General features: G+C 43.0%; 1 protein-coding gene across 1 annotated transcript in view; it reads left to right on the top strand.

Annotated features, from left to right (window-relative positions):
- Nucleotides 1-24,272, top strand: part of LOC139750044 (uncharacterized) — a 400,638-nt gene that overhangs the window by 364,442 nt on the left and 11,924 nt on the right. The window contains exons 10-11 of the mRNA XM_071664382.1: nt 18,058-18,214; nt 21,172-21,336. Of these exons, the coding sequence (XP_071520483.1) occupies nt 18,058-18,214; nt 21,172-21,336 (322 nt within the window). The remainder of the gene's footprint in view (nt 1-18,057; nt 18,215-21,171; nt 21,337-24,272) is intronic.

Raw genomic sequence — 24,272 nt, 5'->3', positions numbered from 1 at the left:
CAACGGTACAACAGGACTCACAGTCTAGGCTCATTAGAGACAAATTGTTTCTCCAGTGGCCCACGACTCTGGCTTCCCCTGACAGCCTCGGTAAACTAACAAATAGCAACAAATACGACCCCTCATGAGACGAATTGTTCTCTCGTCCTCCACAACCTCACGACGTCCTGCTGAGAAAGAGAGAGAGAGAGAGAGAGAGAGAGAGAGAGAGAGAGAGAGAGAGAGAGAGAGAGAGAGAGAGAGAGAGAGATGCTGTGTGTTGCTCTCCTACCTCCTCCTCCTCCTCCTCCAGCATTGTTTGGACGTCTGAGCCGTAGTAGCATAGTGTTGGGAACGACTCCCAGGCGTCATTCTTTAGCAATTGTTGTGAAGACTACAACGTAGTCGAGCTTTACTGTCTCGTTGAGTCCACATAGCTCGTGTGTGTGTGTGTGTGTGTTTTGGGGTTGGAGTGGGTGGGTAGCACCTCCTCTGCCAGACGATTAACACGTCCCATTGTGCTCACTCAGTGTCGCCTCCCTCGCTGCCTGCCTGCCTCCTTCATAGGTAGCGCGGTGCAGGCAGCAGCGTCCTCTGTCGCGAGATTATGAGATACTTTGCATCTTAGACAAACCACGTCGTCCTTCACAGACGTTAGACCCCCTGCAGAAGATTCTCTCTCTCTCTCTCTCTCCCTCCTCCTGCGTGTATATGTATGTATGCATGCATGCTTGATTGTATTTATGTATGCATGTATGTTTTAATGTATGTCTGTCTGTCCATTTATGTGTCTGTCTAACTGTCCGTCTGTCTATTCATCCATCCATTTATCTCTAACTTTTTGTGTAAATGCCTATCAGTTTATCCATACGTTGTATCTGCATAGTGGAAATTATGACAATTCTTCAAAAATGAATCGATAAACGTAGATGTAAATCCTTGCAAACATGTTTTCCATAAGATAGATAGATGAGAGAGAGAGAGAGAGAGAGAGAGAGAGAGAGAGAGAGAGAGAGAGAGAGAGAGAGAGAGAGTTACATAAATACACAGACCACACAGCCCTAAGGTCCAAGCGAAGTGGTCTGGCCTTGACAGTGCTAGAAAAAAATAAAATGTGGTACCCTTGAAAGCAATAGAAGAAAAGGATAGCAAAGCAAAGGTTCTCTCCCCACCCTCCACTCTCGCCGGACGGGAAACGGATAGAAAAAAAAATACCTTGTAGGACTAATAAGCTTGACGGAAAAATTTCATAGGAAAGTCAGTCATTAGAATTAATGTGAATATGTCATACATCAAGTCACCCAAGACATGCAACCCTTCACTTTTTGTTAGGACAATGATAAGGATAAATTTTGAACTCCAGCCTTGCGCCTTCCTTACCATGCCTAATGTTACGTCTGATGTGGAAGCAGTACATAGTAATTCCTTCTTGTTCCTTTGAACCAGGCGATACGGGTTAATCAATTTTGGTTTGTTACTGTAGCATGGCCAAGCAAGATCAGTGATGGATGAGGTAGCATAATATACTTCTACGTGATAATGATTGATTAAAGAAATATTCGTAGTGCAGGAGAGTGACAGGTAAGGATCAAACCTAATTTTAATCATATTAACGCTTTTGCTCTGAACAATTGGTTCTGGGAGCTTTCCACGCATCGATGATATCATTATTAAAGAAAATGAATATTTTGTGCGTTTCAGATTAACGCGGTGACTTTAAGTTTTACCCCCATCTTCTCTCGTTTGCTGCAATGGTTCGAAAGGAAAGAAGTTTTCTATATCGGCGTTGTTGAATCTTCTAAGCAGTTTGAAACATTACTTCTACTTGCCTTGGAGCCGCCTCTTGCTCAGAGAGAACAAATTCAAAACTCGCAGTGCGTCTTCAAATGTTTTGTTACGTAGGGAAGAAATCAATTTCGTTGCTATTCGCTGAACTGCATCCAATTTTAGAATCTCCTTACATGGGCGGGAGTTCCAGAGCTGCACTGCATATTCGAGGTGGAGTCTAACTAGATTTAAGTATAGTGGCTTTTATATGCAAAGTTTCTGTTGATAAATCCTTACATCGTACTTGCTTTCTTGGAAATTTTTTTACAATGTTGGAAGAATCTGAAGTTATTGGAGAGAGTGACCTCTACATCCCTCACACAAGGGGTGTCTTTTTATCTTGTGGCCCATCAGTTCATACCTGAATTTCTGACTGAGGTTTCCTACGTGCATCGGCTGACATTTATGAACGTTAAATGGCTTTTGCCATTTTCTAGACTGTGCAGCTATTCTGTCTAGATCCTCTTGTACTCTTAGTCTATTTTCTTAAGTTAATATGGCATAGCACTAAGTTATTCAGCCCTGCATCACTGATGAAAAGTATAGGTTCCAGAAGGGATCCCAGAGGAACTCCACTGTAGTACAGGTGACCACGGTGTTGATCCATTATTTATTACGTCTCTGCTCACGTAACCAGAGCTGCTTCTATCTAGTGTGCTAGGCAACCAGTGATCCAAGGCCACTGACTTTAAGCATCAGTATATCGTCGGGGAATTTCGTCGAATGCTTTTTGGACATCGAGAAGCGTATTGAATGCTTTTTGGACATCGATAAGCGTATTGAATGCTTTTTGGACATCGATAAGCGTATTGAATGCTTTTTGGACATCGAGAAGCGTATTATATATCGCTTTAGTCTTGTGCTGGGTATTAGGTAATTCACGATACAATTCAAGGAGGTTCCTAAGGCATGACCTGTGTCTTTTATAGATCAATACTGTGTATTAAGAATCAGGCTGTGTTGCTCCAGGGAGGCAGCGGTTTTGCCCCTTAATAATCGACTCCAAAAGTTCGTACTTCATTCATGTGAGGCTAATAGGACGGTAATCGCTAGGCATTTCACGGCTTCCCTCTTTTTGAATACAGGAGTAACGTCTGCCGGTCGGTCTCCAGTCCTGTGGGGCTGTTCCATCCTGGAAAAAGTCATGAAAACAAGTGAGCGTTCCGGCATTTTCGTGTTTGACGTTTTAGTTAGTCGTGGATAGAAACCATCAGGACCTGGACTTATGTTAGTCTTCATCATAACTATTTTGTTAATGCTTCTCTAACTGTGACTGTAAATTCAGGTTTCGTGTATGTATGTGTGTGTGTGTGTGTGTGTGTGTGTGTGTGTGTGTACAAGTTATTACCGTCTCATAATTCATGTCGCTACTCTATGGTGTGGAATCAGTACCGAAAAAAAAAGATATGTTCAGGGTTGTTGATTTTATCATCCACATTGAGAGGATATGAGCAAGAGAGAGAGAGCTGTGGAAAGTTAGCTGGCCAACCATACCCATCAACTCTCTCTCTTTCTCTTTCTCTCTCTCTTTCTCTTTCTCTCTCTCTCTCTCTCTCTCTCTCTCTCTCTCTCTCTCTCTCTCTCTCTCTCTCTCTCTCTCTCTCTCTCTCCCCTACCCGGAGGACCGGGTGTAAAGTAACAGGTATCATCATGTGCTGCGGGCTTGGCGGCCTTATTGTGGAGTTCGATGGCCTTTGATAAAGTCCAATGCCAGCCACTGACACGCCCCGGGTAGCGGGGTGGGGAGGCGCCCCTCACCAGGGAGTGTCGCACCGGGGGTAGAGAGAGAGAGAGAGAGAGAGAGAGAGAGAGAGAGAGAGAGAGAGAGAGAGAGAGAGAGAGAGAGAGAGAGAGAGAGAGAGTACCTTAGTGGAAACACATTGGAAAGACACACACACACACACACACACACACACACACACACACACACACACACACACACACATATATATATATATATATATATATATATATATATATATATATATATATATATATATATATATATATATATATATATATATATATAAAGGCTCATTCTCACTAATATTTTGTCTAATCTGTGTGAAGATAAGAATAGAACAGAGGGCTTTCTCCCTACACTCCACATTCTAAAAAAAAAAGAAAACCGAAAAATGAAAAAAGAAAAAAGAAAGAGGGTGCATTTGTGAAGTACGCCTGCGTGGACTTTGACAGGATAGAACGAATCAGAAAATCCTGGTATGAATTCTTACCACACTCTCCCCCTCTGTGCTCCGCTGCTCTTAAAACTCTGGTAAGTGGTTTCGGTCAGCTGGTATAATATATTCTTCGCGTCTGGAATGAGAAAAATGAATTAGAATTTATAAATATTTTTATATTCATTTTTCTATATTCACTAGATAGATATCTGGACTGATGAATTTTTTTTTCACCAAGTTGTAAAGGTTTTCATGAAAAATGTGTATTGGTTATTTGTTCCGATGTTTATTGCATCTTTGTGTAAGGAAACGCTTTCCTGTGTCAGTATTACGTACTCTAGCTTTAAATGTTTATTTTTTTAGTATTTGTTGTCGTAGCTGCATTACCCTGTATTTCAAAAAGATCCTTGTAATTTATATTATCGAGTTTGTTAAAGATTTGGAAGCCATATAATCCGTTACCCAGACGTCTACGCTAAACATTTTTTTAGGGTAAAGAGGTTTAACCCTCTCAGCTTCTCTTCAAACGACCTACTTCAGTGAAAAGGCATTTATGCTCTTTTAGCCCTCTCTTCATACGCAGGTTTCTCAGAGCTGGAACCCATTTCGTCGCAATTCTCTGTACTTGTTCCAGTCCTTCCACCTCCTCTATGTGGTCTGGAGACCAGAATGTGGTGACACCATGTTTATGGCCTGGTCTTACAGAAGCATTCGAGAGAGTAGGTTTTATTTCCAGTGTTTTGTAGTCAATGTTCAGTGGTTTATTTCTCGAAGTTATACAGTGTTTAGGATACGTCCGTTTGGTACAGATAACAGCTGATAACAGCTCCCAAGATCCTTCTCTTTATTCACTCTGTATGATAGATTTTAGAAGGCTTGATATTCTAATTTGCAAAGTGCGTAACTTGACATTTCTATACATTAGATTTCACCTGACATTTACTTGACCACTTTGCTAGATTATCAAGATTTCTTTGGATAATTCTAACAGTCTTGCTCAATTCTGAAAGCTCTACCCCCAAGTTTTTGCAGCGTTAGCAAATTTTTATATCTTCGGTACGTGACCCAGCTATACATGACTGATGCATATTATGAAAACAACGGGGTCAAGGGACAGACCCCTGGGGCACTCCACTCGTCCGGTTCCGCTGGTCTGGGGCTTCGCTGTGGGAAATGACACGTTGTTTTCTGCTGTCCCGTGAGTCGGTCATCCATCTTTACACATGGTTCGACTCCCATTCCATGTGATGTCATATATATATATGTGTGTGTGTGTGTGTGTGTGTGTGTGTGTGTGTGTGTGTGAGAGAGAGAGAGAGAGAGAGAGAGAGAGAGAGAGAGAGAGTGGGGGAGAGGTCATCAGACCCTGGCTGGTATCGCCACCAGTCGTTTACTGTTTATGACGAGTATTTATCAAGCGGCTCATAAGGCCACACACACACACACACACACACACACACACACACAGCCCGGTGATCCAGGAGGCTCCCAGCCAGGCCTTCATCACCGCTCATAATGGAAATGTAAGCAACAAGCCTTTGCATCTCCTACAGATACCTGCCTCATACATCTGAGGCAATCTAGCATGATAAAGTAAGAATATATATATATATATATATATATATATATATATATATATATATATATATATATATATATATATATATATTTACCAAATGGCGTCCTAGCTTCGTCTCTTCGATGTATATCAACTGACTGTTATATTTCTCTCTTGTGTCTCCCCTGATGATGTGATTATCACACGAAAGTGCACTTGGGAACTTTTCGTGTTTCATTTTCCCCGTGGACTCATATATATATATATATATATATATATATATATATATATATATATATATATATATATATATATGTGTGTGTGTGTGTATTTTGTCTTCGTCCTAATCGTCGTTTCCCACCCTAGAGAGATAGCATTAAGGACAAAAATCCCTTAGTTCCTTCCTCTGCTCTTCCCATTTGTTTTGGAATGTTATGATACAGAAGGGGAGGATTTCCAGTACCCCCCTTCCAACTCCAGCCCCACCCTTAGTCGTCTTTAAATAACCCGCAGGAGATACGTAGGAAAACGATGATTTAGAAAGGCGAATCTTATTGGAACATAGAAAAGCCTTAAAGAAAATCTCCTCAGATTATGAAGCAAGCGGGGGGAAAAAGTGTTAAGACTTACCGGAAACATCCTGGGTCTATGTAAATGAAGGTAACTGTATCGTAAAAAGAAAAGGAAACATTAAGCAGTTCTGTTTTATCTTATCACAAGTAAAAGGGATACATGATAAGAGCAGCATAGGATATATGATACAAACATGTTGATAGAAATATATAGTAACATTAATTTATTACCATTACAGAATCCCATGAATACGTAATTCCTTTTTCAAAGGAAGGTTATGCAATGACTTGTGGTACGGGATATACGAACAGTGTTCAACATGATGAATCAAAGTCCGATATTTAATAATTCTGTTTTTTTCATCTAAAGAGCTTCGATGACTGGCAGTTGTTGTGGTAGACAGTTGAACCTGAGTTTACTCAGTTTAGGTTTTATGATCATACCTGATGATGAGTTGAACCCTCCCACACCCAGGTCGTAGGGTTCTCTCTCTCTCTGCTTCACGTCCTCTGGTTAGGTTCAAGGTTTACTTTGCATGTATCCTGCTGCCTCACTGGTTCTGGAAGGAAACGCTGATTTATAATGTAATAACCTCTCAGACCCATTCATTGCCTTTTGAACCTTCTCAATACCTCCCATTTTCCCTTGAAAGCGTCCGCTGGCCACTCGAACCCCTCGAGTGCAGATCGAACCCCTCCATTGCCCCCTCGAACGCACTCATACCCACCTCGAACTAAATGATTGCTGATGGAACCGAACCATAACTCTCTCGAACTCAAACAATATTGTTCGAATCCACACACTCAAACCCGCACGTTGCCCCTCGAACCCACCCATGACCATGGAAGTCTTGATAAACCACGTTCTCCTGATGCTTCGAGTCGTTATCTCATGAATGCTCATACCACTGATCCCCGAAGCTTCGAACCACAACTCCAAGTTCTATATGGATCTTCAAATCCAATTATTCTTTTAAGATAATTCTCAAACATATGCCGATTGTAAAAGGGCCATGCATATTGATCATACTTACCATCTGATGAAGTACATTATAGAATCGTTCCGTCACATGACGTGTTATGCAGTGTAAACCACACATGAACACAGCCGCTGCTCGTGAACCCTAACTAGAAGTTTACTAGGGTAAAGGAAGAGACAAGAACCAAGAGCTGTGTTATCAACCTATGCTGGCTAGCATCACAGTAGTGAGGGAGCCGACTTGATTACAACATTGATGTGAACGCAAGAACAGAAGAGGTTCAGAAATGCAGAGAGAGAGAGAGAGAGAGAGAGAGAGAGAGAGAGAGAGAGAGAGAGAGAGAGAGAGAGAGAAGATAGTCCACGGTGATTTAGGTGCTCGTTGGTAAATCTGTTTTGGCCTGACTGGCGGTGCCTTTACTGAGGTCAACAGTTTCAGAGTTCAGTTGCTGACCGCTAATTGGAGGCTGCGGGTGCGGGTGCGGCTTCTAAGCCGCCGACCTGTCGTCTTTGATGTACAGGGAAAGTGAACAGCAAATTCCTCATCTAATAACCCTCTCATGTTGAGAGACCTGACGTGGATGATATATGCATTCGTTGGTCATCATTCTAGATAACGTTATGATCCAAACTTCACGATTAGAAACTTCTTCTTTTCTGTGTCGAGTGAAAATGTTTTCGTATAGAAATAGAACTTTTGATGTTTCCCATTTAAAAACTACAGACTGATGGTGATTTTAAACCTGCCCTTCATAGTACGGGGACACCTGAGCGGATCGGTGAACCTAGAGGCGTACAACAGTTTCAAAAGCGACTGGCAGCAAGCACTTTACGGTAGACCGGCCTGCAGCTTAGCTGGCTGACATACGATTAGTTTTAGGTATAATTGAAGTGCACATTCCGAAGGAGAATTAAATGATTTTGCACTGGAAACACTTCAGGAAATATCGAAGTTCTTGGAATCGTGGTTATGAAGGATGTCTGACACTCATACACTCGAACAAAGTTACATTTAGCCTGTCTACACCTGCAGTGACTAGTAAGACGTAACATTGTTTAGATAAGGAAGATTTGCATTATCAGTTTTTCCCTCTTGAGAGCAAACATGAAAAGCGGTGTCCTGCTTCATGACACATGACAATCAGGACACACCAGGAAAAGTTCTTCAGGCAGGTCATGGGGCATGTCAGATGTCCTCTGTGGGTCACATGTCAGATGTCCTCTGTGGGTCACATGTCAGATGTCCTCTGTGGGTCACATGTCAGATGTCCTCTGTGGGTCACATGTCAGATGTCCTCTGTGGGTCACATGTCAGATGTCCTCTGTGGGTCACATGTCAGATGTCCTCTGTGGGTCACATGTCAGATGTCCTCTGTGGGTCACATGTCAGATGTCCTCTGTGGGTCACGGGCTTGAACTAGTAACGTTACCCGGCCTGGCCACAGCAGTACGGGAGCATCCTGAGTGTAGCGCACAAGCAGACTGTTTTCTCCATTATCCATTTTTATTAAGAGGTGAACGTGAGCGTCGTATTGCGGGGTACGAAGGATGCAGTGAAACAGAGGGAAAATTGTGAGGACGGGCCGTTGGTAACCTCGTAAAAAGAAGGTGGCCAGAGATGGCAGTGTTGATGTTTGAGATCTGGTCGTGTGTTCGTGGCTTCCCTCTCCTGATTGCCAATCAGAAGTTCTCATATCTTCCCTCAGCTCCCGGGGATTGCAGTGGCTTTTTTTCGTAGTCTCTCAGAAAGCATGTAAATCTGTTTTGTCGTAGTTCTTGTATATGATTTTTCTATATATTTGATATTAGGTGTATTATGTTCCATATAGATAGTTTTTGTATGTGAAATATTTTTTTTTATGAAAGAATTAACCGGAATATGAATAACAGGAATGAAAGAATCAATAGACACCTTAGATTGAATATTAATTAATTATTTGAATTTGAACTTTCAATGGGTGTGGGGCCCCCGACAATGGGTAGGGCCCCAAACAAGTTGCTCTCCCCAGAGTCCCCCATAACTTTTAATCCCCCCCCCACCCCAACTGGTCTTGCGTTCCACTTAAGTTTAACGTTACCTTTTACATGAGGCCGAGGCATGAGATGAGAACCTGATGTATTTGATCATGATTATCAGTAGCAATACCTTTAATCTCTGAGTCCAAGCAACGTTATGAGGCGATACTTCTCACTACCTGAGTATTGTACAACCCAATGAGGCAAATACACTCACACCCTTTTTATTTTTAAGTATATTGATACCGTCGCTGCTCTGGGGCCGTGACGCCCTTGATCTACAACTGTGGTCGGCCTCGAGCGTGATCGCATCCTCAGTCTCACGACAGAGAAGCTGGGTTCTCCAACCTCACGTCTGTAGCTTGAAGGTGAGGGCGGCCAGCAGAGTTGTGAGTGAGGCATCCTATATAACCTGAAGGTGTGACGTCGTCACCTCGAGCCTCACAAGACGTTCTTTCTCCTCCTGAGCCACGACCCTGCTGGGGTGGCTGACCAGGTGGATGAGTCCTCGTCTCGCTTCCCATCCCCCACAACAGATGCGGTATTGACCTAATGACCATGAATACCCCTTTTTTTTGTGAGAAGTTTGAGGTGCAACTCTGTGAAACTTGGGAGACAACAAGTGTGTGACTCGTTCACCATGCAGTATAGATACCTTGGTATGAGTTGCCAGCTGTTCTTAGAGGTTTAGGCCAAGATCCCCCTCGATCAACGAGTTCATTCCAGACGTGTTCAACTTCGTTTCATTCCCCCGTTCCCCTCCCTCAACTTCCAGGGACACGCACCACCGTTCGTGCCTTTACATTGCCAGCGAAATTCTGGTAACAGTGACCTATCGCAGTGACCCATCGATCGTGCAAGGTTATTGGTCGTTCATCACCTGAGGGTTGTAATTCAAATATTGGATGGGTAGCTGCTGTTGTGTCGTTGAGCGTAACGCCCCCCCCCCCCTGAACCCCCCCTCCCCCCAGGTGTACCTCAAGTGGTACGTGTACCGCCAGGGTAGTGTAGCGCTTGGGTGGAGAGCCTTGATGTAGAGCAGTTTGAATTGATCACTTGGTCGCCTGATGAATTATGGGAAATGTCTTTCATCTGTTCTGTTGACACACACACACACACACACACACATATATATATATATATATATATATATATATATATATATATATATATATATATATATATATATATATATATATATATATAGATAGATAGATATATGCACAATCACCACTGGAAAGAAAAATAAGACGGTGAGTACTTTCGTTTATTACATCCTCAGACAGAGTGAGGGAGATACAGGTGTTGACGTTTTAAAAGCACAGAGGCAACACAGTAAGGTCGGGCTTCCTCATCCCCGTGTGGAGTGCTGGTGGGCACTGATCATGTGACCTTACGTGTGACCTCCCTCTCCTTACATGGTGTGTGGACAGGGTTTTTCTGATGGATCCTTCTTAATGATTATATATATATATATATATATATATATATATATATATATATATACAAAACCTTTATTATTTAATTGAAAACACAGCTTATTGAGAAAGAGAATACTTGTACAATCATTATGAACACAAGTGTGAAAGAACTACTCCATGTCAGGTCATGATGATACACAATGATCATATATACAACGTTAGAACAACTCACATTGATCAATATTCTGAGTTTAAACCAAAACACGGTAATCAGATACTAAAAATTCCACTATTGTATACGTTGGATACCAAAATATTTAAACAGACAAAGTAATAGAATATTAGGAAAACTAGTCAGCCACTGACACCAGCGGGGGCTCCCTCACGACCAGTTAAGCAAAAAAAAGAGAAAAACAAAAACTAATTGTGAACGAGGTATAATGTAGATGATGAGGAAAACTGTATCATCTGGTGAGCCGGGTAATTGAGATGGACAGAACGCATACCACGAGAGAGAGAGAGAGAGAGAGAGAGAGAGAGAGAGAGAGAGAGAGAGAGACTGCAGCAGCAGCAGCAGAAGGGACAAACATCGAAACCGCGCCAAATACACACCTGATGAGCCAATATAAACAGAGGGAGTCCAGACTACACACACACACACACACACACACACACACACACACACACACAATATCTCTCCCTCACCCTTACAGAACAAACGTACATCTCCCTCAGCCTCTCCGCCACTCCCACCTTCTCCCTTAACCTCACCATCACCCTCTCCCTCAACCACACCCTTAATTTCTCGTTCATCCTCTCCTTCTTTCATTCCCCCATCCTCACCCTCCTCTCCCTGCCTCTCACACCACTTTTTCACACTCTCCCTCACCCTTAGCCTCAACCTCATCATCATCATCCACCCCATCCCTTTCCCTCACCCTCACCCCTATCACCCCCACTCTCTCCCTCTCACCTCTCCTACCATTTACCTCACCTCCTTTCCTCCCTCCCTCAACCACCCTCACCCTCCCTCACCCTCCTGAGCCCAGAACAGGACAACATGTGCACCAATTACTCGCCCAAATGGCCTATCTCCTTCGTACGTTGGCGGGCACTGTTATAATAGCCAAGCCTTAATAAACCCCCTCGTACCATTTTTTTTTTCCTTCCTCATCATCCTCATCTTCTCCTCCTCCTCCTGCTGCTCGTCTGAGGATAGCATAAGTGGCCGTATATCATGGCGAGTGTAACACGAACACTGGCCAGGATGTCTTCTCACGGTGACATCACGCCTTGGTTCGCCCGCTTGCCAGTCATTATGTTCGCCAAGCCATCATCTAGATGAAGTTCGAACCATTAAGTCCGAACCATTAAGTCTTTTTGCCTGCGTTGCTCGTTTTCTTTTTTTTTTTATACTATGTATATATATATCTTTTAAGCTCTCTCAATGCAATATATTTTGTCTGCTTAAAGCCACTGACTGCATGTGTGATTTAAGACGCTGGTGGTTGAGATCTATCTATGCTTATATCCTTGGTAGAGATGCAAGTCTTTCGAGTGTTTTATTTTATTTTTTTTTTGGTTTTGGAGATTCATGTTCGAGACATGGATTCGAGTCGGTGTTGTTGAATTCGAACCTTGCAGTTTGAGAGCGAATCTAATGGATTTTATTGACGTTTGAACCCGGGTCGTCGACCTGACCGACCCGCAGAGAGATATATGAACTGTCCTGTGTTCAACAGAGCTGTTGTGTCCCGCACAATGGAGAGGATATGTTAGAATCATTTGTTGAACTTCTCAGGTTATCCGGAGAGCAAGGGATTCGAAGCCGAAGACGATCTGTACGTAATATCTGATCTTCCAAATTGGTGAATTTAAGTGACTATTATGTTGTTCAGTAACACATTTTCTTCTCATTTGAGTCCAGAATTCGGATCTTGAATTGAGGATCGAAAAATATTTTGTCCAATTCCCTCCGTTTTCTGTCGTCTGTGACATTTTTAGCTGAGTTCGATTTTATGGTTCATTATATTCAATGTTTCATGAATAGTCTGTTATTTTATGAGTCACTCCAAGTGATTAATGAGCGAAACACCATGTTGGGTATCTTGCCAAACTGTGAGCTGGTGAACTGAGGAAGAATCACAACTATTTCGTTCTTTTATTTTCGTATTAGAATAACAAGTTGGGTCCCTTTAGAAATCGGTGAATGTACTCTCCTTTCAGACGCTGAGTTGTTGGGTCTTCTTGGTTCTGTAGCGTAAAATGGACTTGTAATTATAACTTTTGGGTTGAGTCAAGAATTCTGGAATTTTATATTACTTGAGGTAGAATTCTGTGTTATTTGAAGTATTTAGTCATTAGGATCATCAAAAAAGAAAAGAATATAAATGCGCTTGTGGTAATACGAAGAACTGTTGTCCATTAAGTTACTGAATAGTATAAAGAGTCAAATGTATCGTATGATAATGGGTAGTTAAGCGTCAAATGTATTCGATGATAATGGGTAGTAAAGCTGGTCAAATGTATTAGATGATAATGGGTAGTTAAGCGTCAAATGTATTGGATGATAATGGGTAGTTAAGCTGGTCAAATGTATTGGATGATGATGGGCAGTTAAGTCGGTCAGATATAGCCGATGATAGTGAGCAGTAGTGCCATACGAGGATGAGAAGTTGAACAGCTTCATGCATGAGGAAGTCTTCGAATTATCTTCGTCCCATTTACAATCAGATGGTGGTCGACCCCCGCTGGCAGACTCGGGGGTTCCTTCCACTTCCCCCCCGGCAGCTCAGGGGATATGAGATCGTGGTATCCAGCGGGTCCTAGCTGCCTGTAGAGGTCATCAGATCCCCACACATCCTTAACAGGTCCTGCAGCAGCCAGCAGGACTCCTCCTCCCAAACACACGAGTGTCGACTCCCACCACGATCATCACATTCTGATTTCTTGATTGAATGTCGACAGCGTTGAAGACCAGATTCCTAAATACGTGAACCACACCTTTAAGACCACTGAGGAGTGTAGATATCTTGCTAATGTTAAGTAACCGTAGAACTTCTGTCGACGTGGCGACAGTAACATGACGTGAGGGGGGAATTGAAATCAATGATTTCTTCGACGAATTTTCGTTGTGATACATTGAGAACACGTCTGGACCTTCTCCGATGCCTCCTACCCCAGCCTCTGGGGTGTCTCAGGCATTCTCTCCACCATGATATATAGACAGCCAAGATAATGACACAGTAATAAGGAGTCGTGCCCACCACACAGAGCCCTCATCAGTCGCTGGGGTCGGGATAGTGTATTGGATAAACAGCGTATTGTTTACCGGCGGTGGGGGAGTTGGGTGGATGTTGTGGATGGGGGTGTGTGGGGGTCGGGGGTGTGGTCTTCGTGTTCACTCCCGCTCGATACGATAATTACGCTTAACCTCTGACCTATGAGTGGCTCTGGTATGACTCCCCCCCCTCCCCCAGTGTTAGAACGCGTCGAATCGATCTAATCCTTGACCTCCCAAGGGGGGAAAAAATGCTGGTAATATCTCTCCTTCCTTGGATCTGGCCACAGCTGATGGGGAGGTAAGTGTATACCTGAGGCTATGGTCTGAAGATGGGGTGATCGAGTGACGGATTCACTCACTCAATATAGAACTGAGAAGCGAAATGACTTGATCGATTTCCTATTAGTCTGCTTAACAGGTATCTGAGAATTCCAAAAATTCCAGGTGGCAATATTTAGTCTGTCTTCAACTTGTGTTGAATGAAATTTCCATGTTTGAAAATTACCTTTACTAACAAAATGTAAGTCATTGTACCTAGGGTCAAGTTATCGTACTTTGTAGGTAGAATTCTCATACTAAAAGGATTGTTATCGTACTTGAGGGTAATTTTATTTAATAGGTTATCGTCTTCAAAGGCTTATGGTACTCAAGGAGGTATCGTGATTAAAGAAAGGCACGTACCCAGTGGGGAGCTATCATACTCATAGTATGAGATTATCGAACTGGGTTTCAGTTATCGTATTCACATAACACATACACATGTGGCATATATGACACAACCACATGGCAGATAACACATGACAGGCACCTAACACATACATACAGCATGCATGACACAAACATATGACAGTGGCACATGACAGGCACCTAACACATACATACAGCATGTATGACACAGCCACGTGACAGAGGCACATGACAGGCACCTAACACATACACATAGCATGCATGACACAGCCACGTGACAGAGGCACATGACAGGCACCTAACACATACATACAGCATGCATGACACAAACACGTGACAGAGGCACATGACAGGCCCTTAGTACACATGATACAGACCCATGATGAAGCCGCAGCAGTGATGACCCCTCACATTTACATGACAGTGTACAAGGGTTGGTTGAGTGAGGGTCAGAACCAAGTGTTTCGTGAGTTCTTAATTTATGGCGGTTTTTTTTTCTCAACACGGTCATCTGAGCGTGAGGTCGCCCGTGTAATTAAATGCCAGGCATTTTTCCTTCATAATGTCAGATGTATGCTTGATGTTCTCCGCGCATGCTGCCACTCAAATAATATACCATTCATTATATATATATATATATATATATATATATATATATATATATATATATATATATATATATATATATATATATATATATTGTTGTGTTCACATCATATTTACCAATCTAATTTATATTACTGAAACATATTTAAGAGAGTATTGAAGCAATTTGTCATAACTGGAAGTTATTATTAGTGGTTCGGGATGAAATGATACCCCTCACCCCTGGCAGCTCCTGATGGAAGGGAATTCCTCTCCGTTCTAATGAGTCCTCACGTCTGCTTTTGGACCAGACGAGGCAGGAAAGACTGGAGGCTTCCCGGAAAGGGGAGCGCCACTGCGGAGGCCAAAACCACTGGCAAAAATGTGAGGGTCATCACAGTGGGTCACGTCACTGGAGAGAAAATAATGATAGGATCATCTTCTCGGGGACGTGCTTCGGGGAATCCTAATCGACAATCGCCATATTTATCGCTGTTGATTTCCCATTACTCTCGAAGTCTCTCTTAACATCTCTCTCGAGCTAGAGTCTCCACTTGGGGAGACCTGGAACCACCAGAACCACTCCAGGCTTCCTCCTTCAGTACCTCAACCTACACACTCGAAGCTTCCTCCTTCAGTACCTCAACCTACACACTAGAAGCTTCCTCCTTCAGTACCTCAACCTACACACTCGAGGCTTCCTCCTTCAGTACCTCAACCTGCACACTCGAGGCTTCCTCCTTCAGTACCTCAACCTGCACATTCGAAGCTTCCTCCTTCAGTACCTCAACCTACACACTCGAAGCTTCCTACTTGAGTACCTCAACCTACACACTCGAAGCTTCCTACTTGAGTACCTCAACCTACACACTCGAAGCTTCCTCCTTGAGTACCTCAACCTCCTTCTTGAAGAAGAGCTATTGCGACGTCGTCTGCCGCACCTTCTCCCCGCTCGCGCCACCCGCAGGTGCGTGCTGGTGTCAGGAGAACAGCCAGGTATTTATAGCTGTTCCTGGACTCGCAAGCCGTCCAGGAGGGAGAAGGGAGAGGGAGGGAGAGGCCCCTGCCTGGATGTGACGGCTGGGTCGATACCGGGTTACAGGAAACTCAGGATTGTGGATAAGCTTACCCGTCATTGGTTTGCGGGGGAAGGTGTTCTATCCCGAAGAACATCTGTTCTTTTTAGATATATTTCAGTGATGTTATGTAATCATTACACTTGCCTGCTTCGTTAGTATTGATTATATATTTACCTTAACAGTATCACGAATCTTAACACTCTGGTTCAGTGGTTCGCGTCGCTGCTTATGTATCACGCGGATCCATGTTCGAGGATTGGAACTGAAAGCTGGGACACACACATAACCCAGCCGTTTATCCCCTTCCCTGCAGTATCGTTGGTAAGTTTAAGGGTTTCTGATATGATTCGCTATCTATCTGTGCGTGTCTATGATGGGTTTCACATCACAAGAGAAAGTACGTTTGTATATTTCCTTTTATTAATTACCCTAAGACGATTTTCTATGAAAGAGTTTTTGTATAACCCAGGATCCTGCAGCCCATGGCTGCGCTACTTACAGTAGGAGGGAAATGTGGAATCTTCGGAGTAAGAAGTCTTTTGACGAGTCTGTACTCCCAGTGATACAGTCTCGCCAAAGTGGCTCTTCATTCGCGGTGTAACTTTTTGCAGGTGGAGCCCGGCAACACACACACACACACACACACACACACGTGTATATATATATATATATATATATATATATATATATATATATATATATATATGGAGAGAGAGAGAGAGGTTGCAGGAACCTTAGTAAATGTCTTGGCTAACTGTAGGACTTTTTCCTAAAAGTTGGTCCAGGGTAAATATAGATATAATATAGTTAGCGGACTCCCGCATGTGGTGCTGCATGTGAGCGAAACTTCACTTGTAGCGACACTATTTCATCGTCAGTGACCGAAAAAGAGTACAGTCACGTCGAGGAACTCGCTCGAAGAGAGTCTATCATTTTCCTGCTCCTGATTGGAGTGCAGCCTTAGAACTGCAGGAGCCCAATGGAAGAGGTTGTGAGTTTCTGTGATTTCAAAATGGTATATATATATATATATATATATATATATATATATATATATATATATATATATATATATATATCCCTGGGGATAGGGGAGAAAGAATACTTCCCAAGTATTCCCTGCGTGTCGTAGAAGGCGACTAAAAGGGAAGGGAGCGGGGGGCTGGAAATCCTCCCCTCTCGTTTTTTTTTTTCTTTTTTTTAATTTTCCAAAAGAAGGAACAGAGAAGGGGGCCGGGTGAGGATATTTCCTCAAAGGCCCAGTCCTCTGTTCTTAGCGCTACCTCGCTGTCGCGGGAAATGGCGGATAGTATGAAAGAAAAAGAAAAGATATATATGTATATAGGTATGTATATTTGTGTGTGTGGACGTATGTATATACATGTGTATGGGGGGGGGTTGGGCCATTTCTTTCGTCTGTTTCCTTGCGCTACCTCGCAAACGCGGGAGACAGCGACAAAGTATAAAAAAAAAAAAAAAAAATATATATATATATATATATATATATATATATATATATATATATATATATATATATATATATATATGGACAGCCACGTCCACTTGGCAGGACCATAGATCATAAAATGTAATGAGTATACATACATACACACATACATACATATATATACTGATGCATGAATGTATAAATTCTATAGATATCAAGTTTCCAACAGGAATAGATTACTCTTGTCTCTGTATTGATCAACTTAATCACATAACTCATACTGTTACCGTCTACAGAATTTACAAAATCCCAAACATCCCAGAGGACAGACAGATCAGGTCCCTCCACCAGAGACAGAGTTGAGACAGTACCACACAAGGCATCTGTCTCACGCCTCGTACATGTATACACTAATCCCCACACCTGCGTCTGCCTCGCCTGCAGGTGTGGTGCGAGCTGGAGGAGGGAGGCGCCGCGTGGACGGTGCTACAGAGGCGTGGCTCCAAGACCTCGGAGACTCCCCACCCCGTCGTCGACTTCTTCAGGGACTGGGCCGAGTACAAATGGGGCTTCGGTGATCTCGAGGGCGAGTACTGGCTCGGTAAGTGCTGTGCATGTTCTCCGGTTTTTCTTATAGAATATATGAAAGATTATTCACTGTCATTCATGGTTCACTGTCATTCATCCTCGCTGTCACTCATGATTCACTGTCATTCATCATCACTGTCATTCATCATAACTGTCATTCATCATCACTGTCATTCATCATCATTGTCATTCATCATCACTGCAATTCATCACTGTCATTCATCACTGTCATTCATCATCACTGTCATTCATCCTCACTGTCATTCATCCTCGCTCTCATTCATCACCACTGCAATTCATCACTGTCATTCATCATCACTTATCATTCACCGTCATTCATCATCACTGTCATTCATCATTCACTGTCATTCATCATCACACTCATTCACCATGAGTTTGGCTGTCAGTAGACCTTGTTATCATGCAGTCGTCACTTGTGTGGGCATCACACACAGGTGTGAACACCTGCAGGCAGGAGTCACATGATAAGAAACTGCGTATGATTGAGGCTCAGGCTTCAATCATGAGTACCTAGGTCGTTCATACGTGTCCCAGATTCGGTTATCTATCTATCTATCTATCTATATATCTGTATATGTATGTATTATCCCTGGGGATAGGGGAGAAAGAATACTTCCCAGGTATTCCCTGCGTGTCGTAGAAGGCGACTAAAAGGGGAGGGAGCGGCGGGCCTGGAAATCCTCCCCTCCCGATTTTAATTTTTCAAGAGAAGGAACAGAGAAGGGGGCCAAGTGAGGATAGTCCTTCAAAGGCTCTGTCCTCTGTTCTTAACCCTGCCTCGCTAACGCGGGAAATGGCGAATAGTATGAAAGAAATTTGTAGCAAAAACACAAAAGACAAAGAAAAGACTCTCTCTCTCTCTCTCTCTCTCTCTCTCTCTCTCTCTCTCTCTCTCTCTCTCTCTCTCTCTCTCTCTCTCTCACACACACACACACACACACTGACACAAGAACCCCCGCAGCAGGCAGGAAGCCGTGCCAGCCCCCGTTTCCCCACCCAGCCTCATATTGCCTCCCTCAAAAGTTCCACATGCACTCGTTCAATTTGCTCTCTGGGCCGTGCAACCGACCGACCAGAAAATGGTGATTCCATCTAGAATTGAAATACATTGAATCTCTCCCAGTGTCCTGCCAGCTCCTGATTCTGCGAGCTGGTGCTCTCTCTCTCTCTCTCTCTCTCTCTCTCTCTCTCTCTCTCTCTCTCTCTCTCTCTCTCTCTCTCTCTCTCCTTAGACCACTGCAGTTCCTTGAAGGTGAATAATGAAATAACAGAATAATGAGAGAGAAAAAAAAGGAGAAAGAAGGAAAATTTAGAGAGAGAGAGAAAAAAAAGAGAGAGTATATAAGCAGGAACTGTGTGCGTTACAATATTATGTAACATCATACTCTAGTTTTAAACTCTTGTGTTCCATTATGTTCAATTCTGAGGGTCGTTTTTTAATGAAATTTTATATATATATATATATATATATATATATATATATATATATATATATATATATATATATACACACGTATATTTTTCTTTTACTGAGTGACATTGGAGGACGTGTTTTGCCCCCACACTCTGGGGGCGGGCGGGAGGGCTTGGTGGTGGAGATGATCGAGCAGCACCAGACTCGCTCACACACGCCGTGGCTGACCCAGGGTCACAGAAGGATGGAGAGTAGGGAATGTGTACTACAAGATAACACGTTTCAAGTGAAGTTCAAGATCAAGATAAGCGGCTCAAGCAGTGTTAGAGCTTGAAAGAAGATAAGCTTCATATATATATATATATATATATATATATATATATATATATATATATATATATATATATATATATATATATATGCTCGCCATTTTACGCATGAGCGAGGTAGCGTCAAAAACATACGACAGAGTCTTAGAGGGGAAATTCTTCACTCGGCTTCTTGCTCTGTTCTTTGTTTTGGAAAGAAATACAGGAAGGGAGGATTTCCAGCCACCCGCACCCACACCTCTCAGTCGGCCAGGATCGAATCCGGGGCCACTAGCCTATAATCACCCCTATCTATCTATCTATCTATCTATCTATCTATCTAGAGAGAGAGAGAGAGAGAGAGAGAGAGAGAGAGAGAGAGAGTTGTAGTTGTAGAGGTGCTGGTGTGGTCGGGTGGGTCGTGTCTTTGTGTCAGCACCGGTCAGGTCAGCATGATAATAATGAGTACGTCTGCAGCAGCAGCAGCAGTGGCTGGACATCAAAGACGCTCCTCCTCCGGGGGATCTCTCTAGCCAACAAACAGTGAGAGATCAAACAGCTTCTCCCCCCCCTCTGAACTTCCTGTGAAGGTGTTTAAATGGATAGATAGGTAAATAGATAGAGATAGATAGATAGATAGATAGATGAATAGATAGATAGATAGATAGGTAAATAGATAGATAGATAGATAGGTAAATAGATAGATATATAGATAAATTGTTAAATGAGTGTACTGACAGATAGATGGATAGATAGGTAGACAGAAAAATAGATTAATATCTTACATATATAGAGATATCACACATTTCAACTGATAGATGGGAAAAAATAGATGCATACAAAGTCAGTAGTCTATCAGAGCAGGTCCACAAATCATGCATTACATATAACTACATTCATATCATCCGAATGACATGTGTATTTATGTATACATGTACCCTGTGCCTTTCCTCCGCATGTATATCATCTTTTATAAATAATTCTCATTATATTTACTGATCATCTGTCATATTTCCCGTTTTTTTTTAAGTGTAAATAATAATATCTTAATTAATATATTTTTCCTCCACGTTTCCCGTTTTTTTAAAGTGTAGATAAGAATATTTGAGTTAATATATTTTTCCTCCACGTTTCCCGTTTTTTTTTAAGTTGTAGATAAGAATATTTGAATTAATATATTTTTCCTCCACGTTTCCTCGTGTGCGGGTGATGGCCACCCCCTTCCAGGCCTGGAGTATATTTACCAGCTGACGCAATCGGGAGACTACGAACTGCGGGTCGATCTCCAGGACTGGGCTAACGAGACGCGCTGGGCCAAGTACAAGCACTTCGCTCTAGCCAGCGAGAACCACAACTACACACTCACCCTTGGCGACTATGAGGGCACGGCAGGTGAGTGTGGGAGGGATGAGGTTAGCTCTTGAATGGGGGTCTGTGAGGAGGAAGGGGGGTGTGTGGTAAATTGTAGAGGTTGTGGACGGAGTGATGCGGTCAGTCCTTGTGGGTGGTTAAGAGGAGGTGTTGTGGTTAATTCTAGAGGGTTGTAGATGAGTGAGGGAGTTGGCTCGGGAGATGGTGAGGTTGATTAAAGAAGGTTATGCTGGGGAGATGATGTTTCTGGAGGTTACGAGGAGATGAAGAGGTTAGTTTTCGCGATTTAAGAAAGTCGAAGTCGTGAAATTCTGGTGGTTATGAGGGCGTGAGGGATCAGGTCTTGAGGTTATGAGAGGCACGGAGACCAGTTACGTGAGTTTCGAGGTCTTTTACTGAGGTTATGAGGGTAAGGAGCTATGAGCAATCTTACCTGTCTGATGAACGTGATTTAAGGAGGTCCATAGGGTGAAACCAAGCCAGGTCAGGTCAAGTCAGGTCAGGTTAATTCTATTTTAATATGTGTGCTGAGGTGGCCAGAGACAGATTAGAAAACGGAGTTCCTTCGTAATGATATGGTTATCGGAAGAAAAAATGTGGAATGACAGGGAAAGATTATATAGCTTATTTTTCATTTCTTTTTCCGAGAGAAAACACGATATGGTTGGTTGTGTGAACAGTATAAAGTGTATGAGGTGGCTAGGTAGACCTTACAGGAGGCATATGATAGGAGAGAGAAGATTAGCCGAGCACACTAGATTGTCAAGGGCCTCAGAGAATATAATGTAAGTAGATTATCCAGTTATTTTAGATCGTCAAGGGTGGGGGAGAGTTGGGGTTGGGGTGGTGTTAATGAGCAGAGCGAATGTGAGAACAAAGATGATTGAGAGATGAACAAACGATGACTAGAGGAACAGCTGGCAATTCAACACCGTAAATATATATAAAAGTCGGAGAGAGAGAGAGAGAGAGAGAGAGAGAGAGAGAGAGAGAGAGAGAGAGAGAGAAGTCAGATGAGAGACAATCATCATGGACACGATACAAGATGAGGTCGAGGTGTGGATGGCGTTCTTAAAGACCAGTCATGTAAGAGGTTGCTGCGGGCGTCAACGTGAGAGGGTCTGTTATGGAGAGGGAAGACCAACGCGATGGAATGCTGCACAGATGGTGAGGGGATGAGGAGGAAAAGTGACGTCGAGACAAAACCCTGAACGTTTTTGATGATGGCGATGAGAAGGGAAGAAGAAAGAATGATGGAGTTAAAAGAGGAAAATAGATTATGAATGACAAAGATGATTGAAAGTGAATGTTATTGGACACGGGTTGAATGGAAGTCTAAAGGAGGACAGGAGGTTACTTTGCGGGTGGGTAAATGTATGCAGAGAGAAAGAGCTGTGTGAAGGATTTGTTAGGCACGGACTTGGTAGAATGCTGGCGAGGTTGGGAGGTTGGCTGAGGGTCCTACAGAGATGGAAAGGGATTTTAAGGCTTTACTGTGATGATGATGTTATATACAGGCGCTGGTCTCTGGTTGGACGAGAGTGGGAGAGTACCAAGTCAGTAGATACGTGAGGAAATACAAAGGAGAAAAGTACTGACAGAAAATGGAAGGGAGGTGGTTCATACACTGAGATAGTAACAAGAGCCGGTGATACACTAGCTGATAGAGATACTATGTATGGCCGTGGAGGGAGGTGTTCGTGCACCAGATGAGTGAAGGAAGGTAATAGTCATTCTGGTGCTCATAAAGATGATTACAAGACCCACAGAGGAATGAGTCATCTGAGAATAACTTGCAGATTGAGTAATAGGAATGTGATCAGACACGTGAAAAGGATTACCACACACAGGGAGTTAGGGAAAGATGAGGGTGCGTGTGGACCACTGGCTTGCATCTGAGCAGACACTGCGAAGAAATGCAGAGAGAAATAACAAACTACTTCAGCGTTTATGGTCATACGAGAGCCCTTGATAATGGAAATGTTGAGGTACATTTTGCTGTGTGCAGAAAAGTGTTAAATGCTGTTAACTTTTTATAATGGATGTAGTGTTTGCGTGGCAGTAAAGATTGGTGTGAGTCAGTGGGAGTGGTGGTTTGAGGCAAATGTGGAAGTGCGTCAGGGTTGTGTGAGGTCACCTCTCTGGTCTGGTGTGGGGTCAAGATGGAGTGGGTGTGGGGTCGAGATGGAGAGAGGAGTGTGAGGCCGAGATGGAGTGGGTGAGGATCATGACGGAAGGGAGTGAAGATTTTACCACAGTTGTGTGTGGACGATACTGTTGCCTAAGTCAGATGAGATCATGGTCCTGAGGAGAAAGAGGGATTCTGTTGCTTATTCAGTTATAGGATTCTGTGGGCAAAGGCAAATATGATACATTCTTTCATGTTTAAAGAGGGATTTACAATCGCCGTGTAATGTCAGGCTGAGAGAGGACGAACTGAAGGTTGAAGAGATGTCTCACGTACTCGGGAATGAAGGCCGGTAGAGTCTGTAGTGGGAAGCTTGACGTTAATAGCAGAGTAAGTGCAAGGAAGAAGAACCCGAGATGCTTTGAGAGCTCACGCAACTAGGGAGGAGGTGCGAGTCGAGATTGTAAGTAAGAACCTGGACGATGAACTGATGGTCGCAGCCGCAATGTATGACTGTACCACCCTTGGTCCTAGGTACGAATGGATCAGAAAGGAGAAGAGGGATGACCTTAATGATATGAAGAGTTATGACTAATTCAGGAGACCGTCAGAGCAGAGAATGATGCTGTGAAAATGACAACTTACCTTGGAAGAGAGAGAGAGAGAGAGCTATGATACAAACACCTTGATAAAGTCTTTCATGAAGATGGTATGGCTAAGAAGAGTGTACGACAAGGAAGTTTGTGAACTTAGGTTGCCTGGTAGACCTCGAAAGAGATGGATAGACTCGGTGGATAAGCCGCCGAGGAGCAGGTGACAGTGTGGAGGG

Source organism: Panulirus ornatus, chromosome 9 (assembly GCF_036320965.1).
Source record: "Panulirus ornatus isolate Po-2019 chromosome 9, ASM3632096v1, whole genome shotgun sequence".
In the NCBI taxonomy this organism is placed as follows: Eukaryota; Metazoa; Arthropoda; class Malacostraca; order Decapoda; family Palinuridae; genus Panulirus; species Panulirus ornatus.
Note: the sequence above shows the minus strand (reverse complement) of the source record. Positions and strands in the feature narration are given on the sequence as shown.